This window comes from Littorina saxatilis, linkage group LG12 (assembly GCF_037325665.1).
Source record: "Littorina saxatilis isolate snail1 linkage group LG12, US_GU_Lsax_2.0, whole genome shotgun sequence".
NCBI classification, from domain to species: domain Eukaryota; kingdom Metazoa; phylum Mollusca; class Gastropoda; order Littorinimorpha; family Littorinidae; genus Littorina; species Littorina saxatilis.
Genome location: NC_090256.1, coordinates 70,460,045 through 70,479,560, shown reverse-complemented (window position 1 = coordinate 70,479,560; position 19,516 = coordinate 70,460,045). Strand labels below are relative to the sequence as shown.

At 47.5% G+C, this 19,516-nt stretch overlaps 1 protein-coding gene and 2 long non-coding RNA genes across 5 annotated transcripts in view; 1 reads left to right on the top strand and 2 right to left on the bottom strand.

Moving 5' to 3' along the window:
• Positions 1-19,516, bottom strand: part of LOC138982684 (F-box/LRR-repeat protein fbxl-1-like) — an 86,618-nt gene that overhangs the window by 35,633 nt on the left and 31,469 nt on the right. For all 3 annotated transcript variants that reach the window (XM_070356010.1, XM_070356011.1, XM_070356012.1), the window contains 2 exons: positions 18,089-18,569; positions 15,041-15,307 (listed from right to left, as the gene is read on the bottom strand). In XM_070356010.1, the coding sequence (XP_070212111.1) occupies positions 15,041-15,307; positions 18,089-18,569 (748 nt within the window). The remainder of the gene's footprint in view (positions 1-15,040; positions 15,308-18,088; positions 18,570-19,516) is intronic.
• Positions 3,708-5,851, bottom strand: LOC138983347 (uncharacterized). Its single transcript, XR_011461091.1, has 2 exons — positions 4,758-5,851; positions 3,708-3,832 (listed from the first exon to the last, which is right to left on the bottom strand). It is a non-coding gene; the product is annotated as an uncharacterized lncRNA (long non-coding RNA).
• On the top strand, positions 3,828-4,758 carry LOC138983348 (uncharacterized). The gene is made up of 2 exons (XR_011461092.1): positions 3,828-4,068; positions 4,220-4,758. It is a non-coding gene; the product is annotated as an uncharacterized lncRNA (long non-coding RNA).

Below are 19,516 nucleotides of genomic sequence, written 5' to 3'. Positions count from 1 at the left end.
CTAGTACTTTTCTCGTGTTACACCGGCACCAAACCCAAGACCTCCCAACGGACTCGGCCCACATTAAGTGCACAAGGCGACCCGGACAGGACAAGCCTCATTCCAGAACACTTTGCAAGCCAGTAAAAACCTATGACGACAAACAGCCAGTAACAACCTATGACGACAAACTAGCGCCCACAGTGATTGTTACAAAGATCGGTGCAACCTTTGCAATTATCACTTGTACGTACGAAGGACACGGTTCAATCGCCAAAGTCACACAAACATGGCTACTATTTCCACTTCTGGTTTGATACAGAAGATTCAAATGGGTTAACAAGAAAGATATTTATGCAAATGGTTTTGGTGAATACGAATATTGTCGTTGAATTTACAATATCACTGTCTTATGTGCGATTTTAATTATTCTGCAATCAAAAATTTTGTGTGTGTCTGGCGGCATACCATCGCAAAAAGTGTTCATTGTTATCATACTGCAAGATATCGGTAATTCATGTTCATGTGTGTATCATTTACACTTTTGGCGCTCGTATGCTTTACTAGGAGTCTTTGCAAAGTATGTGTGACGACGATTCTACGACTCAGTATTTGTCACCGCGAGCACGTGCGCACCTCTCGTCCATTCTTCTCGTCTTGATCTCTAAGATCGGCGAGTTTGAGGTGCATTTATGGTGGCAGAGTAGGAAGGAATCCCCTCGTCTTCAGATGCAAAGCCTCTTGCTGTTTGAGAGAGAGAGAGAGAGAGAGAGAGAGAGAGAGAGAGAGAGAGAGAGAGAGAGAGAGAGAGAGAGAGAGAGAGAGAGAGAGAGAGAGAGCATGGAGAAACAGACAGACAGACACACAGGCAGACACACACACAGACAGACATAGAGTAAGAGACCTGTAGAAAAAGAGCTGAACAGGCACGCACACATCATTCGACCCACTCTTCCCGATTCGATCAGTGAGCTTAGTGACCTCAGTGGGGCAATATCTCACGTAAAATAACACACATTTTCCCCAGCCTCTTCATGCTTTCTCAGCCCCTGCTTCAGTTTGCAAGAAGCGAAAGACTACCTGATGCGTTATTTGAACAGCCCTACTTATTACATAGATCTCCACTTAGCAGTATCTCCACAGCAAAATACACACCCTCACATTCAAACTCCTCCTTCTAACCATTATCGCCAGACAGACAATCAACCACACACCAAACCAGAGCTGGCTATCTTCTCTGTCTTTACACTCAGGAGCTAAGGGCAAATTCCACTGCAGATCGAGGTCTGCTGCCGTTAGGCCTACCACTGTTAACTCTTTGGTAAGAGCACGATGACAGACAACCCATTGAAACAGGGAGGAGCAATACTTGGATTAAGACAGAGATAAACCCATCAGGCCTTAACACCAGTCACCGGTAAGTGATAACAGTTGCTGTAGGAAAGGTGCGTGGGGTTGGCAAGGGGGGGGGGGGGGGAGGGGGGGTAGGCAAGGGTCATTGGAGGCGGGTGCGTGGGAGGGGGGCTGGGATCTTCTTTTAAAAATCGCCCCCAAAAAGGAGGAGAGACGTGGCGAAAAATGTAACCAGAAGCCCATTAGGCCTAAAAAAAAAAATAGGTGTGGTTACGGTAACCCGACCTACCCTATTTTTGGGGGCCGACCCTATAACTTTTTATTACATTTGTCAAAAAATACAAAAATAACCAAGTAAATGAGTGCAGTAAACGCAATGAAAGCGAAAGCGCCAGAGTCGCACACTTATTTCCCTGTCAAGTAGGTTTAATTTGTACACATTAGAAAAAAAAGTTAAAAAAAAAAAAGTGATTGCCTACCTTCCCACCCTATTTTTTTTGGGCTATGTTACCGTAACCACACCTATTATTTTTGTTGGCCTTACACAGACAGAGACAGACACAGAGACAAACACAGAAACAGACAGCTAGACAGACAGACAGACAGACACACAGAAGGAGAAAGACACACACACACTCCCCCAAAACACAAACCACAATATCAACACATACACTAATTAGCTGCATCATGAAATGCCTCTAGCTCTATGCATGAGAGGTCCTTGACTTTCTCTCACTGAGAAGGCCAAGGAAAGAGACGGCAGCTATTCAGTTCTAGCAGCGGTCAATAAAGAACAAGTTGGGTCCCGCGGGGCAGCGCGCCTTCACAAATCCCATATTATTGATTTGCCCAATAAAAGGTCTCGAAACCGCTGCAACTAACATACCAGCAGTCTTCGAACTACACGTAGGAGAAGAAGAAAAAGAAAGACTACAAAGGTAAAATTTTTGTTGAAACACTACAAACGTCCAAATGTTCACTCTGAGAAGAAGGAAAGACTGCAAACGTCCAAATGTTCACTCTGAGAAGAAGGAAAGACTGCAAACGTCCAACTGTTCACTCTGAGAAGAAGGAAAGACTGCAAACGTCCAACTGTTCACTCTGAGAAGAAGGAAAGACTGCAAACGTCCAAATGTTCACTCTGAGAAGAAGGAAAGACTGCAAACGTCCAAATGTTCACTCTGAGAAGAAGGAAAGACTGCAAACGTCCAAATGTTCACTCTGAGAAAAAGGAAAGACTGCAAACGTCCAAATGTTCACTCTGAGAAGAAGGAAAGACTGCAAACGTCCAACTGTTCACTCTGAGAAGAAGGAAAGACTGCAAACGTCCAACTGTTCACTCTGAGAAGAAGGAAAGACTGCAAACGTCCAAATGTTCACTCTGAGAAAAAGGAAAGACCGCAAACGTCCAACTGTTCACTCTGAGAAGAAGGAAAGACTGCAAACGTCCAAATGTTCACTCTGAGAAGAAGGAAAGACTGCAAACGTCCAAATGTTCACTCTGAGAAGAAGGAAAGACTGCAAACGTCCAACTGTTCACTCTGAGAAGAAGGAAAGACTGCAAACGTCCAAATGTTCACTCTGAGAAGAAGGAAAGACTGCAAACGTCCAACTGTTCACTCTGAGAAGAAGGAAAGACTGCAAACGTCCAAATGTTCACTCTGAGAAGAAGGAAAGACTGCAAACGTCCAAATGTTCACTCTGAGAAGAAGGAAAGACTGCAAACGTCCAAATGTTCACTCTGAGAAGAGGGAAAGACTGCAAACGTCCAAATGTTCACTCTGAGAAGAAGGAAAGACTGCAAACGTCCATATGTTCACTCTGAGAAGAAGGAAAGACTGCAAACGTCCACACATTAAGTAGAAGCAGAATGTCCACCTAACACCAAAAACCTAGTATAAATTTATATTTTCCAACCCAATGACCCAAAACACGTTTGAATTGGCTACAGTCTTCGATCTGCAACAGGTTTACATATGGAAGTCTTTGTACGATTGTAAATAACCGAGTTAGTTCATACTTAAACGCTTATAACTTCATAAATATTTCGCTGCTAGGCCTGCCACTATATATGCTCAAGAAAGCCATGTTCAACATACGATATGTTTGTGTCTGTCTGTCTCTGTCTGTATATCTGTCTGTCTGTCTCTGTCTGTCTGTCTGTCGGTCTCTCTTTCTCTGTCTTTCTCTCTCTCTCTCTCCCTCTCTCTCTCTCTCTGTTTCTCTCTCTCTCTCTCTTTCTCTCTCCCCCTCTCTCTCTCTCTGTTTCTCTCTCTCTATCTCTCTCTCTCTCTTTCTGTACATGCCGAGTCTCAGTGATTATTAAAAATACTGGTCGAAGTTAGCGGATCATGAAAAATGCGAGCTGTAACCTCTTTATTCCTCCTTTCTTCAGTTATTCAAAGAAAAGAGGAGGTTTTTTTGCGAAAGTTTGATCGAATCCTATTCACTCAACCAGTCAACCTGCGCAGGCGATCGATTAATGCGCGGTTGTATAGTTCTGTTACGAACATGATTTTGATTAATTGGGTATAATATAATGTCAAGTGCAAGCACCTATGGATGCTAGGGTTGACAGCCTAAACACCCACGGATTTTTGTCTTGTCACGTTGCACGTGAAGTTTTTGTGAATCCACCCCAACTGGTGGACGGGTGAGCTGTCCCGGTCACTTTTACCTGAATTGTCACAGAGGACGGATGGAAGTTAAATAGAGTGAATGACTTGCCGAAGTGAGGTAAATATTCTTTGATGTTGTATAACCGATTTAGTTAGAGTATCGAATTATTAGTAGTGTTTATGTAAACTGGCCAACTCCATGCATATGTATACAACATTGCCAGTTTACATACCAGAGACTTATTATTGTCGTTTTCTTTGTACGTCAGACAAAAGGGAGGAACCGAGGAAGTATGAATCCGGCAACCCCCACCGCCATAGTCTCCTTCGGCAGCGGAGAGCATGACTGTAAAATAGCATCTACGTCTATCCAGTGTCACTCGTCATTCCAGCATGTCTACTGTCATCGGCTTCATCTCTGTCGTCTACAATTGGTCCTGTTAACATGATTATTGCCAGTATGCACATCGTCTTCATCTTTACCCTGTGTCATTCGTCGTCGTCGTCATCATCATGGAAGACTCAAATGTGGTAACGTGAGAAAGTGAAGTATGCATGTGTGTGCGAGTAAAGGCCAGTTAGATAATTGATTTTGTGTGTGACCAGAATTGACAGTTGAATAGTTTGCGTGTTGGCATTAGATGTATGTGCATGTATTGTGTAGTATTTGGATGCAAAGGACGAAAGTAAATTGTTAAACTGTTTTTCCCTTCTTGATTATTGTTATGAGTGAGGTCGAACCTGGAATAGAGAGTATGAGTAATTTGTGAGTACATCATACGTAAATTTACAAAACCCATTCGTAACAAGTTCCGTGCAAATCATTCCATTCTGTTAACACTTCTTGTCAGTTTTCCTATTTTGGACTAAAATCAAGTACACAGATATGCTGTTATTCTGCTGTGGCGGCAAAGGCAGATATTGTGTGTTCTGTATATGTTTTGGTATCGCTTGGGATAATGTTCTTTCGTCAAATGGGACTAGCAGACGAACTTTTGCACCCGTGTTCCAACGTTAAAAACTGTATGAAGTTCAGTTTTCTGGGGAAAATAGTGTATGAAACCGCTTTATGTTGTTTAAATTGATGAGATGTGTGCATTTGGTTGCGTGTGATCTGTTTATTAAATGAAATATTGTTGAAAACTGACCGTCGGATTGCAGTCTGTTGTCGAAGAAACCACGGACCTACATTCTACTGGATGGCTGTCTCAGTGCGCGCTCTCTCTCTCGCCTTTTCAGGCAGTGAGAGAAACGAGGTCAAACCAACTGCTGGGGATCGATCACATCCGGTTTCAATTCCACCAGCAATGTCGTCTGCAAAAACTTCAACGTCGACGACATTCTTCGGGTAAAATGAAAGCTATTACTATGTTTTCCGCGTATAACTTATGAACTGTTGATTTTATAATATTGAAAATCTTCTTGCTTACGTTTTTTGTTCTCCCTGTCGCCGTAAATACTCGCTTTGTCGACTGTAAGTTGTGCAACAGTACACTTGCAGACTTTCCTACTCCTAGTCTACTAAGCTAGTAGTTTGCAAACTTTGGCTTGTTTGTGTTCTCATTAATAGCCTTTTTGTTTTCAATTCGTATAACAACTATGAATATTTCATAGACGGGTTTTTTTCCCTCACAGGACGAGGATGAATTCGATCTGACAAAATGATGAAGAAAGGGGAAAAATGAAGATTTTTGCTGTGTTTGTTGGGCCAAATTTTTTAAGTCCAAAAAAGGTGAGAAATATTCATAACAAATTCAGTTTTGGGTCTTTTTCAAATCTGTTTGCTGCATCTTTTCTGTGACCATTGTGGCTATGCACTGACACACAAAAAAGTGGAGAAAGGGGAGAAATGAAGATTTTTTCTTACTACATCACAGTCAGGGATTGTTGACATGTACATTGTCAAGAGGTTAAAACAAATTTTAAAAGCTGTTGGACACTGCACTAGTGTTGCTTTAATTAAGGCGAGTCTGGAACAATAGGTCCACCCCACCAAAAAGTCAACATGGAATTAGTTATGATTGTTTAGCCTTTTGGCTTGGGTACGGCCAAGTCAAAAAGGTGGGAAAGGTTAGAAATAGTCATAACAAGTTCACTTTTGGGTCTTTTTCAAATCTGTTTGCTGCATCTTTTCTGTGACCATTGTGGCTATGCACTGACACACAAAAAAGTGGAGAAAGGGGAGAAATGAAGATTTTTTCTTACTACATCACAGTCAGGGATTGTTGACATGTACATTGTCAAGAGGTTAAAACAAATTTTAAAAGCTGTTGGACACTGCACTAGTGTTGCTCTAATCAAGGCGAGTCTGGAACAATATGTCCACCCCACCAAAAAGTCAACATGGAATTAGTTAAGATTTTTTTAGCCTTTTGGCTTGGGTACGGCCAAGTCAAAAAGGTGAGAGGGGTTACAAATACAGACAGACAGACACTAGTCGTATATATAGATAGATAGATGTCTCTCTCTCTCTCTCTGTGTCTGTCTCTCTCTATATATATCTCTCTCTGTCTGACTCTCTCTCTCTCTGTGTCTGTCTGTCTGTCTGTCTGTCTCTCTCTCTCTCTTACATACTCATAGCATATAGTATTGATATTGTTTTACTTCGTATAATTTTTAGATTTTGTGTTTCGTGTGGCCGTGGTGCCTATGCTTATTTACTGTACATTTACATGTTATGCCTATATGAATTCATTATATGTTGTTTATATGCGTGCGGATGTGTTAGTGTGAATGTAAAGGGCACGTTGTAAGATTAGGCCCTTGGCTTAAAATGTTTACCCTTTATGTCAATAAAATGTTCTCAGTCTAAGTCTAAGTCTCTCTCTCTCTCTCTAATTATGTTCTTCTTTTCCCAGACACAAAACTAACAGCATTACATTACCTGTGTTATGAAACCTGTACTTTCTACCTGTAAAGGCTATTTCTCAAGTGGAATACGGAGGTGATCCAAACACAGACAGCCGCAGGTGGATCTTACGTTAGTTAGTGTGGCGCGCAGCCAATTTCAGTGAGAGAGAAAACAAAAATCGAACACACAGTTAGTCAGTCACATCTAAAAACGAACGGTAGTAAAGAAATTCTTGTTGATGTTTTTCATTAAGCTGAGGTATGTTTCCGGCTTATTCGACTAGCATCTGTCTGTGAAGAGGTTAAAGTTGAATAACGACTAAGATTGCAGTCTGAATTCTTTGGAACACGTTCGATGTAACTTTTAATTGCTGATGTTTTTTCACAAAGCGGAGATAGGTTTTTAGCATATTCGACTAGCATAGATATGTCTATGAAGAAGTTAAGTTGAATAACTACTAAGAATTACACTTTGAAGCCTTTGGAATACGTTCTATGTAACTTTTAGCTGCAATGTGCGACAATGCGTTCCGTTCACAGACTATAGGTTGACAAATCATCTGATGCGTTTTGTAAAACACAGGGTTTCTTTTCAGTAAAGGCGACCTTTTCTTGAGCTTTTAATGATAGGACTAGTACAAGCACCATTTACTTTCTTATACACGCACGCACACTCAACCCCACACGGGCAAACACACAGGCAAAAACACACACATATACACACGCAAACACACTCACAAAATGAACTCGTTGATCCGTCTATCACTGTTAACTTCAAAATCAGCGTGCTTATCAATGGACGTGTCAATCAACGAGTGACTGACCTGAACAACTACAAGGTCAAAACAGTTGCCTTACTTCCCCCCCCCCCCCCCCGTCAAAACAGTTGCCTTACTTCCCCCCCCCCCCCGTCAAAACAGTTGCCTTACTTCCCCCCCCCCCCCCCCCCCCCGTCAAATCAGTTGCCTTACTCCCCCCCCCCCCCCGTCAAAACAGTTGCCTTACTCCCCCCCCCCCTCAAAACAGTTGTCTTACTTCCCTCCCGTCAAAACAGTTGCCTTACTTCCCCCCTCAAAACAGTTGCCTTACTTCCCCCCCTCCCCCCGACAAAACAGTTGCCTTACTTCCCCCTCCCCCCCGTCAAAACAGTTGCCTTACTTCCCCTGTCAAAACAGTTGCCTTACTTTCCCCACCCCCCCCCCCCCCGTCAAAACAGCTGCCTTACTTCCCCCCCCCCCCCCTGTCAAAACAGTTGCCTTACGTCCCCAACCCCCCCCCCTGTCAAAACAGTTGCCTTACTTCCACCGTCAAAACAGTTGCCTTACTTCCACCGTCAGAACAGTTGCCTTACTTCCCCCCCCCCACCCCCCGTCAAAACAGTTGCCTTTCTTCCACCGTCAAAACAGTTGCCTTACTTCCCCCCCCCCCCCCCCCCCCCCCCCGTCAAAACAGTTGCCTTACTTCCACCGTCAAAACAGTTGCCTTACTTCCCCCCCCCCCGTCATAACAGTTGCCTTACTTCTCCCCCCCCCCCCCCATCAAAACAGTTGCCTTACTTCCCCCCTCCCCCCCGTCAAAACAGTTGCCTTACTCCCCCCCCCCCCCCCCGTCAAAACAGTTGCCTTACTTCCCCCCCCCCCCCCCCCCGTCAAAACAGTTGCCTTACTTCCCCCGTCAAAACAGTTGCCTTACTCCCCCCCCCACCCCCCCCCCCGTCAAAACAGTTGCCTTCCTTCCCCCGTCAAAACAGTTGCCTTACTCCCCCCCCCCCCCCCCCCCGTCAAAACAGTTGCCTTACTTCCCCCGTCAAAACAGTTGCCTTACTCCCCCCCCCCCCCCCCCCCCCCCCGTCAAAACAGTTGCCTTACTTCCCCCGTCAAAACTGTTGCCTTACTCCCCCCCCCCCCCCCCCCGTCAAAACAGTTGCCTTACTTCCCCCGTCAAAACAGTTGCCTTACTCCCCCCCCCCCCCCGTCAAAACAGTTGCCTTACTTCCCCCCCCCCCCCTGTCAAAACAGTTGCCTTACTTCCCCCCCCAAACCCCCCGGCAAAAAGAGTTGCCTTACTTCCCCCCCCCCCCCCCCTACCCGTCAAAACAGTTGCCTTACTTCCCCTGTCAAAACAGTTGCCTTACTTCCCCCCCCCCCCCCCCGTCAAAACAGTTGCCTTACTTCCCCCACCCCTCCGTCAAAACAGTTGCCTTACTTCCCCCCCCCCCCCCCCCCGTCAAAACAGTTGCCTTACTTCCCCCGTCAAAACAGTTGCCTAACTCCCCCCCCCCCCCCCCCCGTCAAAACAGTTGCCTTACTCCCCCCCCCCCCGTCATAACAGTTGCCTTACTTCCCCCCCCACCGTCAAAACAGTTGCCTTACTTCCCCCCTCCCCCCCGTCAAAACAGTTGCCTTACTCCCCCCCCCCCCCCCCCCGTCAAAACAGTTGCCTTACTTCCCCCCCCCCCCCCCCGTCAAAACAGTTGCCTTACTTCCCCCGTCAAAACAGTTGCCTTACTCCCCCCCCCACCCCCCCCCCCCGTCAAAACAGTTGCCTTCCTTCCCCCGTCAAAACAGTTGCCTTACTCCCCCCCCCCCCCCCCCGTCAAAACAGTTGCCTTACTTCCCCCGTCAAAACAGTTGCCTTACTCCCCCCCCCCCCCCCCCCCGTCAAAACAGTTGCCTTACTTCCCCCGTCAAAACTGTTGCCTTACTCCCCCCCCCCCCCCCCCCGTCAAAACAGTTGCCTTACTTCCCCCGTCAAAAACAGTTGCCTTACTCCCCCCCCCCCCCGTCAAAACAGTTGCCTTACTTCCCCCCCCCCCCTGTCAAAACAGTTGCCTTACTTCCCCCCCCAAACCCCCCGGGCAAAAAGAGTTGCCTTACTTCCCCCCCCTACCCGTCAAAACAGTTGCCTTACTTCCCCTGTCAAAACAGTTGCCTTACTTCCCCCCCCCCCCCCCCGTCAAAACAGTTGCCTTACTTCCCCCACCCCTCCGTCAAAACAGTTGCCTTACTTCCCCCCCCCCCCCCCCCCCGTCAAAACAGTTGCCTTACTTCCCCCGTCAAAACAGTTGCCTAACTCCCCCCCCCCCCCCCCCCCGTCAAAACAGTTGCCTTACTCCCCCCCCCCCCCCCAGTCAAAACAGTTGCCTTACTCCCCCCCCCCCCCCCCCGTCAAAACAGTTGCCTTACTTCCCCCGTCAAAACAGTTGCCTTACTTCCCCCACCCCTCCGTCAAAACAGTTGCCTTACTTCCCCCCCCCCCCCAGTCAAAACAGTTGCCTTACTCCCCCCCCCCCCCCCCCCCCAGTCAAAACAGTTGCCTAACTCCCCCCCCCCCCCCCCCCGTCAAAACAGTTGCCTTACTCCCCCCCCCCCCCGTCAAAACAGTTGCCTTACTCCCCCCCCCCCCCCCCCCGTCAAAACAGTTGCCTTACTCCCCCCCCCCCCCCCGTTAAAACAGTTGCCTTACTTCCCCCCCCTTAAAAACAGTTGCCGTACTCCCCCCCCCCCCCCGTCAAAACAGTTGCCTTACTTACCCCCCCCCCCCGTCAAAACAGTTGCCTTACTCCCCCCCCCCCCCCCCGTCAAAACAGTTGCCTTACTTCCCCCCCCCCCCCCCCCCGTCAAAACAGTTGCCTTACTTCCCCCCCCCCCCCCGTCAAAACAGTTGCCTTACTTCCCCCCCCCCCCCCCCGTTAAAACAGTTGCCTTACTTCCCCCCCCTTAAAAACAGTTGCCGTACTCCCCCCCCCCCCCCCCATCAAAACAGTTGCCTTACTTACCCCCCCCCCCCCCATCAAAACAGTTGCCTTACTTCCCCCCCCCCCCCCCCCGTCAAAACAGTTGCCGTACTCCCCCCCCCACCCCTCAAAACAGTTGCCTTACTCCCCCCCCCCCCCCCCGTCAAAACAGTTGCCTTACTTCCCCCCCCCCCCGTCAAAACAGTTGCCTTACTTCCCCCCCCCCCCCCCGTCAAAACAGTTGCCTTACTTCCCCCCCCCCCCCCCCCCCCGTTAAAACAGTTGCCTTACTTCCCCCCCCTTAAAACAGTTGCCGTACTCCCCCCCCCCCCCCCGTCAAAACAGTTGCCTTACTTACCCCCCCCCCCCCCCCCGTCAAAACAGTTGCCTTACTTCCCCCCCCCCCCGTCAAAACAGTTGCCGTACTCCCCCCCCCCCCCACCCCCTCAAAACAGTTGCCTTACTTACCCCCCCCCCCCCCCCCCGTCAAAACAGTTGCCTTACTTCCCCCCCCCCCCCCCCCCCGTCAAAACAGTTGCCTTACTTCCCCCCCCCCCCCCCCCCCCCGTCAAAACAGTTGCCTTACTTTCCCCCCCCCCCCCCCCCGTCAAAACAGTTGCCTTACATCCCCCCGTCAAAACAGTTGCCTTACTCCCCCCTCCCCCCCCCCCCCCCCCCCCGTCAAAACAGTTGCCTTACTCCCCCCCCCCCCCGTCAAAACAGTTGCCTTACTTCCCTGCCCCCCCCCCCCCCCGGTCAAAACAATTGCCTTACTCCCCCCCCCCCCCCCCCCCCGTCAAAACAGTTGCATTACTCTCCTCCCCCCCCCCCCCCCCCCGTCAAAGCAGTTGCCTTACTTCCCCCCCCCCCCCCGTCAAAACAGTTGCCTTACTCCCCCTCCCCCCCCGTCAAAACAGTTGCCTTACTTCCCCTGTCAAAGCAGTTGCCTTAGTTCCCCTGTCAAAGCAGCATTTCGATCACAGACAGTGGGATCCTTTTAGGACCATAATAACAACAAAATAGAAAATATAGCCTTCAAACTGTCATTTTTAAAGTTGAGTAATGAACAGAAAGGTGTGTGCGACAGTAGGGTCTCACAATGGGGTACTTTTGACCACACACATACATAAAGACCGCCCTAAATGGGGTACTTTTGACCACACACATACATAAAGACCGCCCTAAATGGGGTACTTTTGACCACACACATACATAAAGACCGCCCTAAATGGGGTACTTTTGACCACACACATACATAAAGACCGCCCTAAATGGGGTACTTTTGACCACACACATACATAAAGACCGCCCTAAATGGGGTACTTTTGACCACACACATACATAAAGACCGCCCTAAATGGGATACTTTTGACCACACACATACATAAAGACCGCCCTAAATGGGGTAAAACCATGTTGTATTTTATCTTGAGAACACAGGGGGGTCTTGCACTTATGCGCAACATCGATTCGGCATCGATCTTGTTCTCGGGCTACTCTAAATTCTGTATATAACACCACGTCTTCAAAAAATAGGGGGAATTTCAATGAGACATGAACAGAAAATGTGAAGTAGGGCTTCACAAATGGGACACCATTCTGAGCATATGCTGCGTCAAATCTTCAAATTTGTGTTCCACTGTGTTCGTTAATCTGTGTTATGTACATCGCACATGGTATGATCACAACTATAAATATCACTTTAGACAAATAAGCTGCTCAGTATAGTAGTGTCTATAAATATCACTTTAGAGAAATAAGCTGCTCAGTAGTGTCTATAAATATCACTTTAGAGAAATAAGCTGCTCAGTAGTGTCTATAAATATCACTTTAGAGAAATAAGCTGCTCAGTAGTGTCTATAAATATCACTTTAGACAAATAAGCGGCTCAGGAGTGTCTGGCCTGAAGGAGGGCAACGCGGTCACGCTATGACTGACAGTCCAAGTTTTTGACGTGATAATTACAGCGCTTGACCCCAGCAAATGTCACCGCGATTGGTGAGCGATCTGCAGCAGACCACACGTGTTGGTGAGCCATGCTAGGCGTGTGAGGGTGGCAGGCCCTGGGACCAGTCGGGACACTCGTGAATGGTGGCTCGATCCCCACGAGCCTGTACGCTTCATACATGCTTTGAGGCTAAACTACAGTGGCACCCCCTTTGAAGACCCCCCAATATAAGACTTCCTCCCTTTTAAGACCTGGTTTTTTCTTATTTTTTGGTTCATAAGCTCTGTGAATGTACCACCATTTTTAGACCTTGCTTTCTCACATTTTGTGTCCAAAATATGCATGACGAATAGGAAAAGTTCATTCATTCATTCATTCATTCATTCATTCATTCATGAGAGAGAGAGAGAGAGAGAGAGAGAGAGAGAGAGAGAGAGAGAGAGAGAGAGAGAGAGAGAGAGAGAGAGAGAGAGAGAGAGAGAGAGAGAGAGAGAGAGAGAGAGAGAGAGAGAGAGAGAGAGAGAGAGAGAGAGAGAGAGAGAGATAGGTGACGCGATGCCGATGGATTGTCACTTTCATTCCCGGCTTCATTGAGTTGATACAGATGGCTTTGAGCAGATACTGAGATGCCATCTTTTTCTAGTCTTATAGACACATAGACACAAAAACATCCGACGAGGACACGCTGGAACGTATACATGTTCAACAAAGCAGAGGGCCCCAAAGGGGGGGTATCATCACGATCACGGGAAGGGAAATTTTATCTTTCACGATCACAGGGAGTTACCTTGATTTTTGTTTTCACGATCACGCCACACCTTGACGAATAGAGGATCATAGAGTGATACAGCGGTGAAAAATGTACGTTGAAAATAAAATGCTTTGCAATAATGCCCATCACGATCACGAAAACAAATGACGATCACGATCACGATACTTGATTTTTTTGTCATCACGGATCACAGGCAAAGTCCCATCACGATCACAGAAATGGAAATTTCGGCAATCACGGTCACAGAAAGGTCAAAAATCGCCAATCACGATCACGATTTTAAACCCTTTGGGGCCCTCAAAGCAAGGGAGAAATAAAACCACATTGAGATCTGTAGATGTCTGCGGCAAAAGGTGTGAGCCAGAAATAGCCCCAAGACAAGACAAGACAAGACAAGAGAAGAGAAGACAAAACCGAAAACATGACTAAACAAGACAAGACAAAACAAGTCAACACAACACAACAGAACACATGTCAACACAACATAGGCAGTCCAACCGACGCTACTTGAGTTTCTTGCAGCATGTGACTGGATCACGATTTTAATTAACGATTCAATCATGACCCGCAGCAACAAGTCGAGACAAAACATATCTCACAATAAAACTCAACATAATAGACGAATTCCGGAAATAGCTCTGTCTGGTTTTTACATTTAGTCAAGTTTTGACTAAATGTTTTGACATAGAGGGGGAATCGAGACGAGGGTCGTGGTGTGTGTGTGTGTGTGTGTGTGTGTGTGTGTGTGTGTGTGTGTGTGTGTGTGTGTGTGTGTGTGTGTGTGTGTAGAGCGATTCAGAGTAAACTACTGGACCGATCTTTATGAAATTTGACGTGAGAGTTCCTGGGTATGACATCCCCAGAACTGTTTTTCATTTTTTGGATAAATGTCTTTGATGACGTCATATCCGGCTTTTTGTAAAAGTTGAGGTGGCACTGTCACACCCTCATTTTTTAATCAAATTGATTGAAATTTTGGCCAAGCAATCTTCGACGAAGGCCGGACTTCGGTATTGCATTTTAGCTTGGAAGCTTAAAAATTAATTATTGACTTTGCTCATTACAAATCTGAAAATTGTAATTACATTAGCTTTTATAAAACGATCTAAAATTACGTTCATCTTATTCTTTATCATTTTCTGATTCCAAAAACATATACATATGTTATATTCAGATTAAAAACAAGCTCTGAAAATTAAAAATATAAAAATTATGATCAAAATTAAATTTTCAAAATCGATTTAAAAACAATTTCATCGTATTCCTTGTCGGTTCCTGATTCCAAAAACATATAGATATGATATGTTTGGATTACAAACACGCTCAGAAAGTTAAAACGAAGAGAGGTACAGAAAAGCGTGCTATGCAGCACAGCGCAACCACCCCCGCGCTAAACAGGCTCGTTAATTTCACTGCCTTTTGCACGAGCGGCGGATTACGGTCATTGTGAAAAAATGCAGTGCGTTCAGTTTCATTCTGTGAGTTCCACAGCTTGACTAAATGTAGTAATTTCGCCTTACGCGACTTGTTATGGGTTGTGGGAGAGTTGGTTTTCCTTGTTTTTCCTTGCTTTCCCAAAGAAACACGGTGGCATGTGACGTGACATTGTAGGCTTGCCTCAGTGTTTCCATGGAAACAAGGTAAAGCAAATCTTCCACAACCCCCAGGACCTGTATTTTGGGTCGGTGACAACCCATAAAACTTGACAGAGTTATTTCCGAACATGGTCTATTCCACACGAAACCCCAAGCAAACAAACAACACCCAACCAATTAAACACTCACCTGCATGCTGGAGCAGGAGCGTCTTGAGTTTCTTGCAGCGCTGGATCAGCGTCTTGAAGGACGATCCTTTCACCCGCAGGCAGAAGTTGAGAGCCAGACACTCGATGTGGATGCAGTTGGAGGCCAGCATTTCGATGTGGGAGTCGTCCAGGAAGGTGATGCCGTACAGGTTGACCACCCGCAAGTTGGGGGTGTGCGCCTTGATCTTGCCGATGTTGATCACCTCGTAGGCCTCTTCCTCAGACTCTGAAGACAGCTCGAACGTTCCTGGAACAACAGAGAGTAACACTTGCATGTATCGAACGTTCCTGGTTCAAAAGACAATAAGAAAAAGGATAGGATTTTATATAGTCCTCTGAGGCTATTCTCATAGAAATTCGGGCTGCTTTTTCACAGAGGAAAGCGAGCTGCCATACAGTATAGCGCTACCCTCCCCCCCCCCCCCCGCTTTTCTGCAAGCGTGTATTCGTGTTTCCAAGCCCTGAGGCTTTAGCTGCAAAAGTGGGTTCTTTATCGTGCGCATGCACACGGGGGTGTTCGGACACAGAGAGTCTACCCTTAGCCGTTGCCTTTGGGTAATAAATCCCTCGCCGAACGTGGGGATCGAACCCACGCCGATAGCGACAACTGGTTTTGAACCCAGCGCCGCTACCGACTGAGCTACCCCCCCCCCCCCCCCCACATGCATGTCTCGGGCGATCCTGGTTCAACAGACAATAACACATGCATTTGCTTCCATTGTTGGTTGGTTGGTTTGACTCTCGCCAATCGCTATCTTCACATCAAAGGAACGACAACTAACTGAGCATTTTCTGAGAAGGCCATTTTCTGTCACATCATCTTATTTCTATTTGTTTGTCTGTTCACTCTAAAGATCGCTGGGTAAATGTAGTCTATACTAGTGACTTTTGGTTTAATCTTTAATTAAATGTACATGTACCATTTGTCTGTTTGTTTGACTCAGTTCCCCTCTGGTCGAGGGATTTGGCTTTGTGCATTTTGGTTTCCTTGGTTGATGGGGGAAGGTTGTGTGTTGTGTGGTGGTGGTGATGGAGGTGGGGGGGGGGGGGGGGGGGGGCCGGGAGGGGGGGGGGGCTTTGGATGAACTCTTCTTCTTCTTCGGCGTTCCAGGGCCTCGAATAGGCTCAATAATTTATTCTGCTGGTGAGATACAAAGAGAAAGGGATAATCCTTCACTACACAAAGTCAAAGGAAATGCGCACAATATGCGATAAAAGCTGCGTGACCTCCGTACAAGTACGGTACTAGCAGGCGGCCTGAACAAATATTCAGTCTGTCAATTTGCTGTCATAATTCTCCACACACACACACACACACACCCACACACACACACACACACACACACACACACACACACACACACACACACACACACACACACACACACACACACACACACACACACACACACACACACACACACACACACACACACACACACACACACACACACACACACACACACACACACACACACACACACACACACACACACACACACACACACACACACACACACACACACACACACACACACACACACACACACACACACACACACACACACACACACACACACACACACACACACACACACACACACACACACACACACACACACACACACACACACACACACACACACACACACACACACACACACACACACACACACACACACACACACACACACACACACACACACACACACACACACACACACACACACACACACACACACACACACACACACACACACACACACACACACACACACACACACACACACACACACACACACACACACACACACACACACACACACACACACACACACACACACACACACACACACACACACACACACACACACACACACACACACACACACACACACACACACACACACACACACACACACACACACACACACACACACACACACACACACACACACACACACACACACACACACACACACACACACACACACACACACACACACACACACACACACACACACACACACACACACACACACACACACACACACACACACACACACACACACACACACACACACACACACGAGATGCCTATAACAAGAGCAACAAGCTGTGACAGCGACGGGCATGCCGTGCACACCCCTGTGTGATATCTCATCACGGCTGTACAGCCTGTCATCATCACAAAGAGATAAATAAAGTGATACTGTATTAACCCCAAACCCACACCACAGCAGGTGCAATGTGACGGTTTGCTGATAGAGATGCATCATCGTTGTGTCTACGTTCAGATTATTGTCCCACAATGAAGCCTGACGAGGGATTATTACGTTACCACGTCTGTGCACAATCAAAGGGAATGACACTACAAATCAAAAACATGTGTCCGCAAAACAGTGAAAGCCTTCTTCTCCACGTTATTCGAAATCAAGGATACATTTCAATCAAATGCTTTACTTCATCTACTAGCCACAAAGCAGAACACTATGAGGCTGAACAGTATGCGTAATCAGGCTTGGAGATGAAACTTGTTTGAAAATTTTTAAGTTGCGATGAGATCGAAAATAAAATCGCAAATTCCAAATAACCAGGCTTTGAGGTGAAAACTAGAAAATTCTGAAAAACCAGACATATAGTGCGGAGCAGCACCTCCATGGGCAAATGACAGTTGACCCCCCCCCCCCCCCCCCGGGCCCCCCCCCCCCCCCCAACATGCTCACACATACCCAGTGTGGGGAAAATCGTTCACGAATGCCAGTGAGATGCAGAACCTCTAGAGACTAGACAGCTGCCCACATCCACATCAAAGCACATATAAATGGTAGCTGGCAAAATACCCCCCCCCCCCCCAACAATTTACCCTAGTCAACTGTCCCTCTCCCCCTAGAACCATACCCACACAACCACACATAGGCCGGGACAAAACCCTTGACGTCACGTGCCAATGAGGTGCAGCACCCCACCTCCCCCCCCCCACACACACACGCACACAGGTCGGGTCAGAATGCTTCACGCCTCTCACCGATGAGGTGCAGCACCTCCAGGGAGGACAGACAGCTGTAGATGCGGCGCATGAAGCCCTCCAGGAAGATGACCTCGCTCAGACAGATGGTCAGGCTGCGCATGTTGCAGGGGAAGCTGTTGAGGTCGTTGAAGTCGTGCAGCTGCATGGCGTTGGAGAAGTCCAAGGTCATGGCCTTGAGGGCGGGGCACTTGTTGGCCAGCTCGTGCAGCACGGGGGCGGTGATGAGGTCGGAGGGCAGCTCGATGTACTTGAGGGTGGCGCCGAACCTCATGGCGATCAGATGGATGAGGGCGTCCTGGCTGTACACGTGCAGTCCGGAGTACTCGGGTCGGAGCGACACGGCGGTCCACAGGCGGCTGTCGTAGGCCAGCAGGCGCCATTTGCGGCACACCTGGGCCACCTTGCCTAGCTCACGGTGCTTCAGGAAGGAGAACACGACCAGCAGCAGCTTGTCCGGCACCTTGTCGATCGTCAGCAGCTGTAACAGGCATGAATACGGTGTACTTTAGGTTCATAGCAGTGTTGTTCTATCGTTAGTTGCTGCAACACGCACAGACGGACGGACGCACGCACACACACACACACACACACACACACACACACACACACACACACACACACACGCACACAGGCCGGGACAAAAAATCCAGGTTCATAATTAAATGCTCTATTCTTGACTGTTTAAGGCTCTTTTGACCACCGAAGTCGAAGCTGGTGAACTGTGTGACTATTGTCAATTCCTGTCATATCATTTACTTTATGAGATACGACATCGAGTTAGAAAAGCCCGACGTCTCTTCTTGCCCCATGTTCCAAAGTGAAATCTCTGATGTCAAAAGCAAGAGTTCGTGAAGACGTTACAAAGCGTCACGTAAGAGTTCTCACACTTCTTAGGTGTGTCTCCTGAAGAAAACAACACAGTGTTTCGAGAATAAAGTTGGTCTCGGTGACTTGGTCATATCAGCATTGAAAAACTACTTGTAAGGTCACCGCCAGGCTGCGCATGTATCGATATCGTATGTTTTTAAGTTAGTGACATGATTGAGTCTGCATGTCTTGAGTTCATCATCTGGCATTACGATGCTAAATAGCAGATCAGATTAGGTGTGCAAGGATGTCGAAACAAACCGACAGTTATTGTTGTTGCAGCCAGAGCCCAGGGATATTGAAGCCTCTGTGAACTGATATTGCGTAACATTTGGACGAGTGGCAGAGAAATGGGGAAAGGATGTGTTTAGGTGAAACTCGGCATGGGGAAAACAGTGGCACCCGGCCAAAGCACACACCGCAACAGCCTGTCCATGTTCCCACTGCACCGTGCTATCGTTGTCACAAAGTATCGGTTGTCTTTGAAGTAAAAGGCGTAGTTCCGAAGTGGGATGAGAATGGGGAGGGGGGGGGGGAGAGAACGAGAGAGAGAGAGAG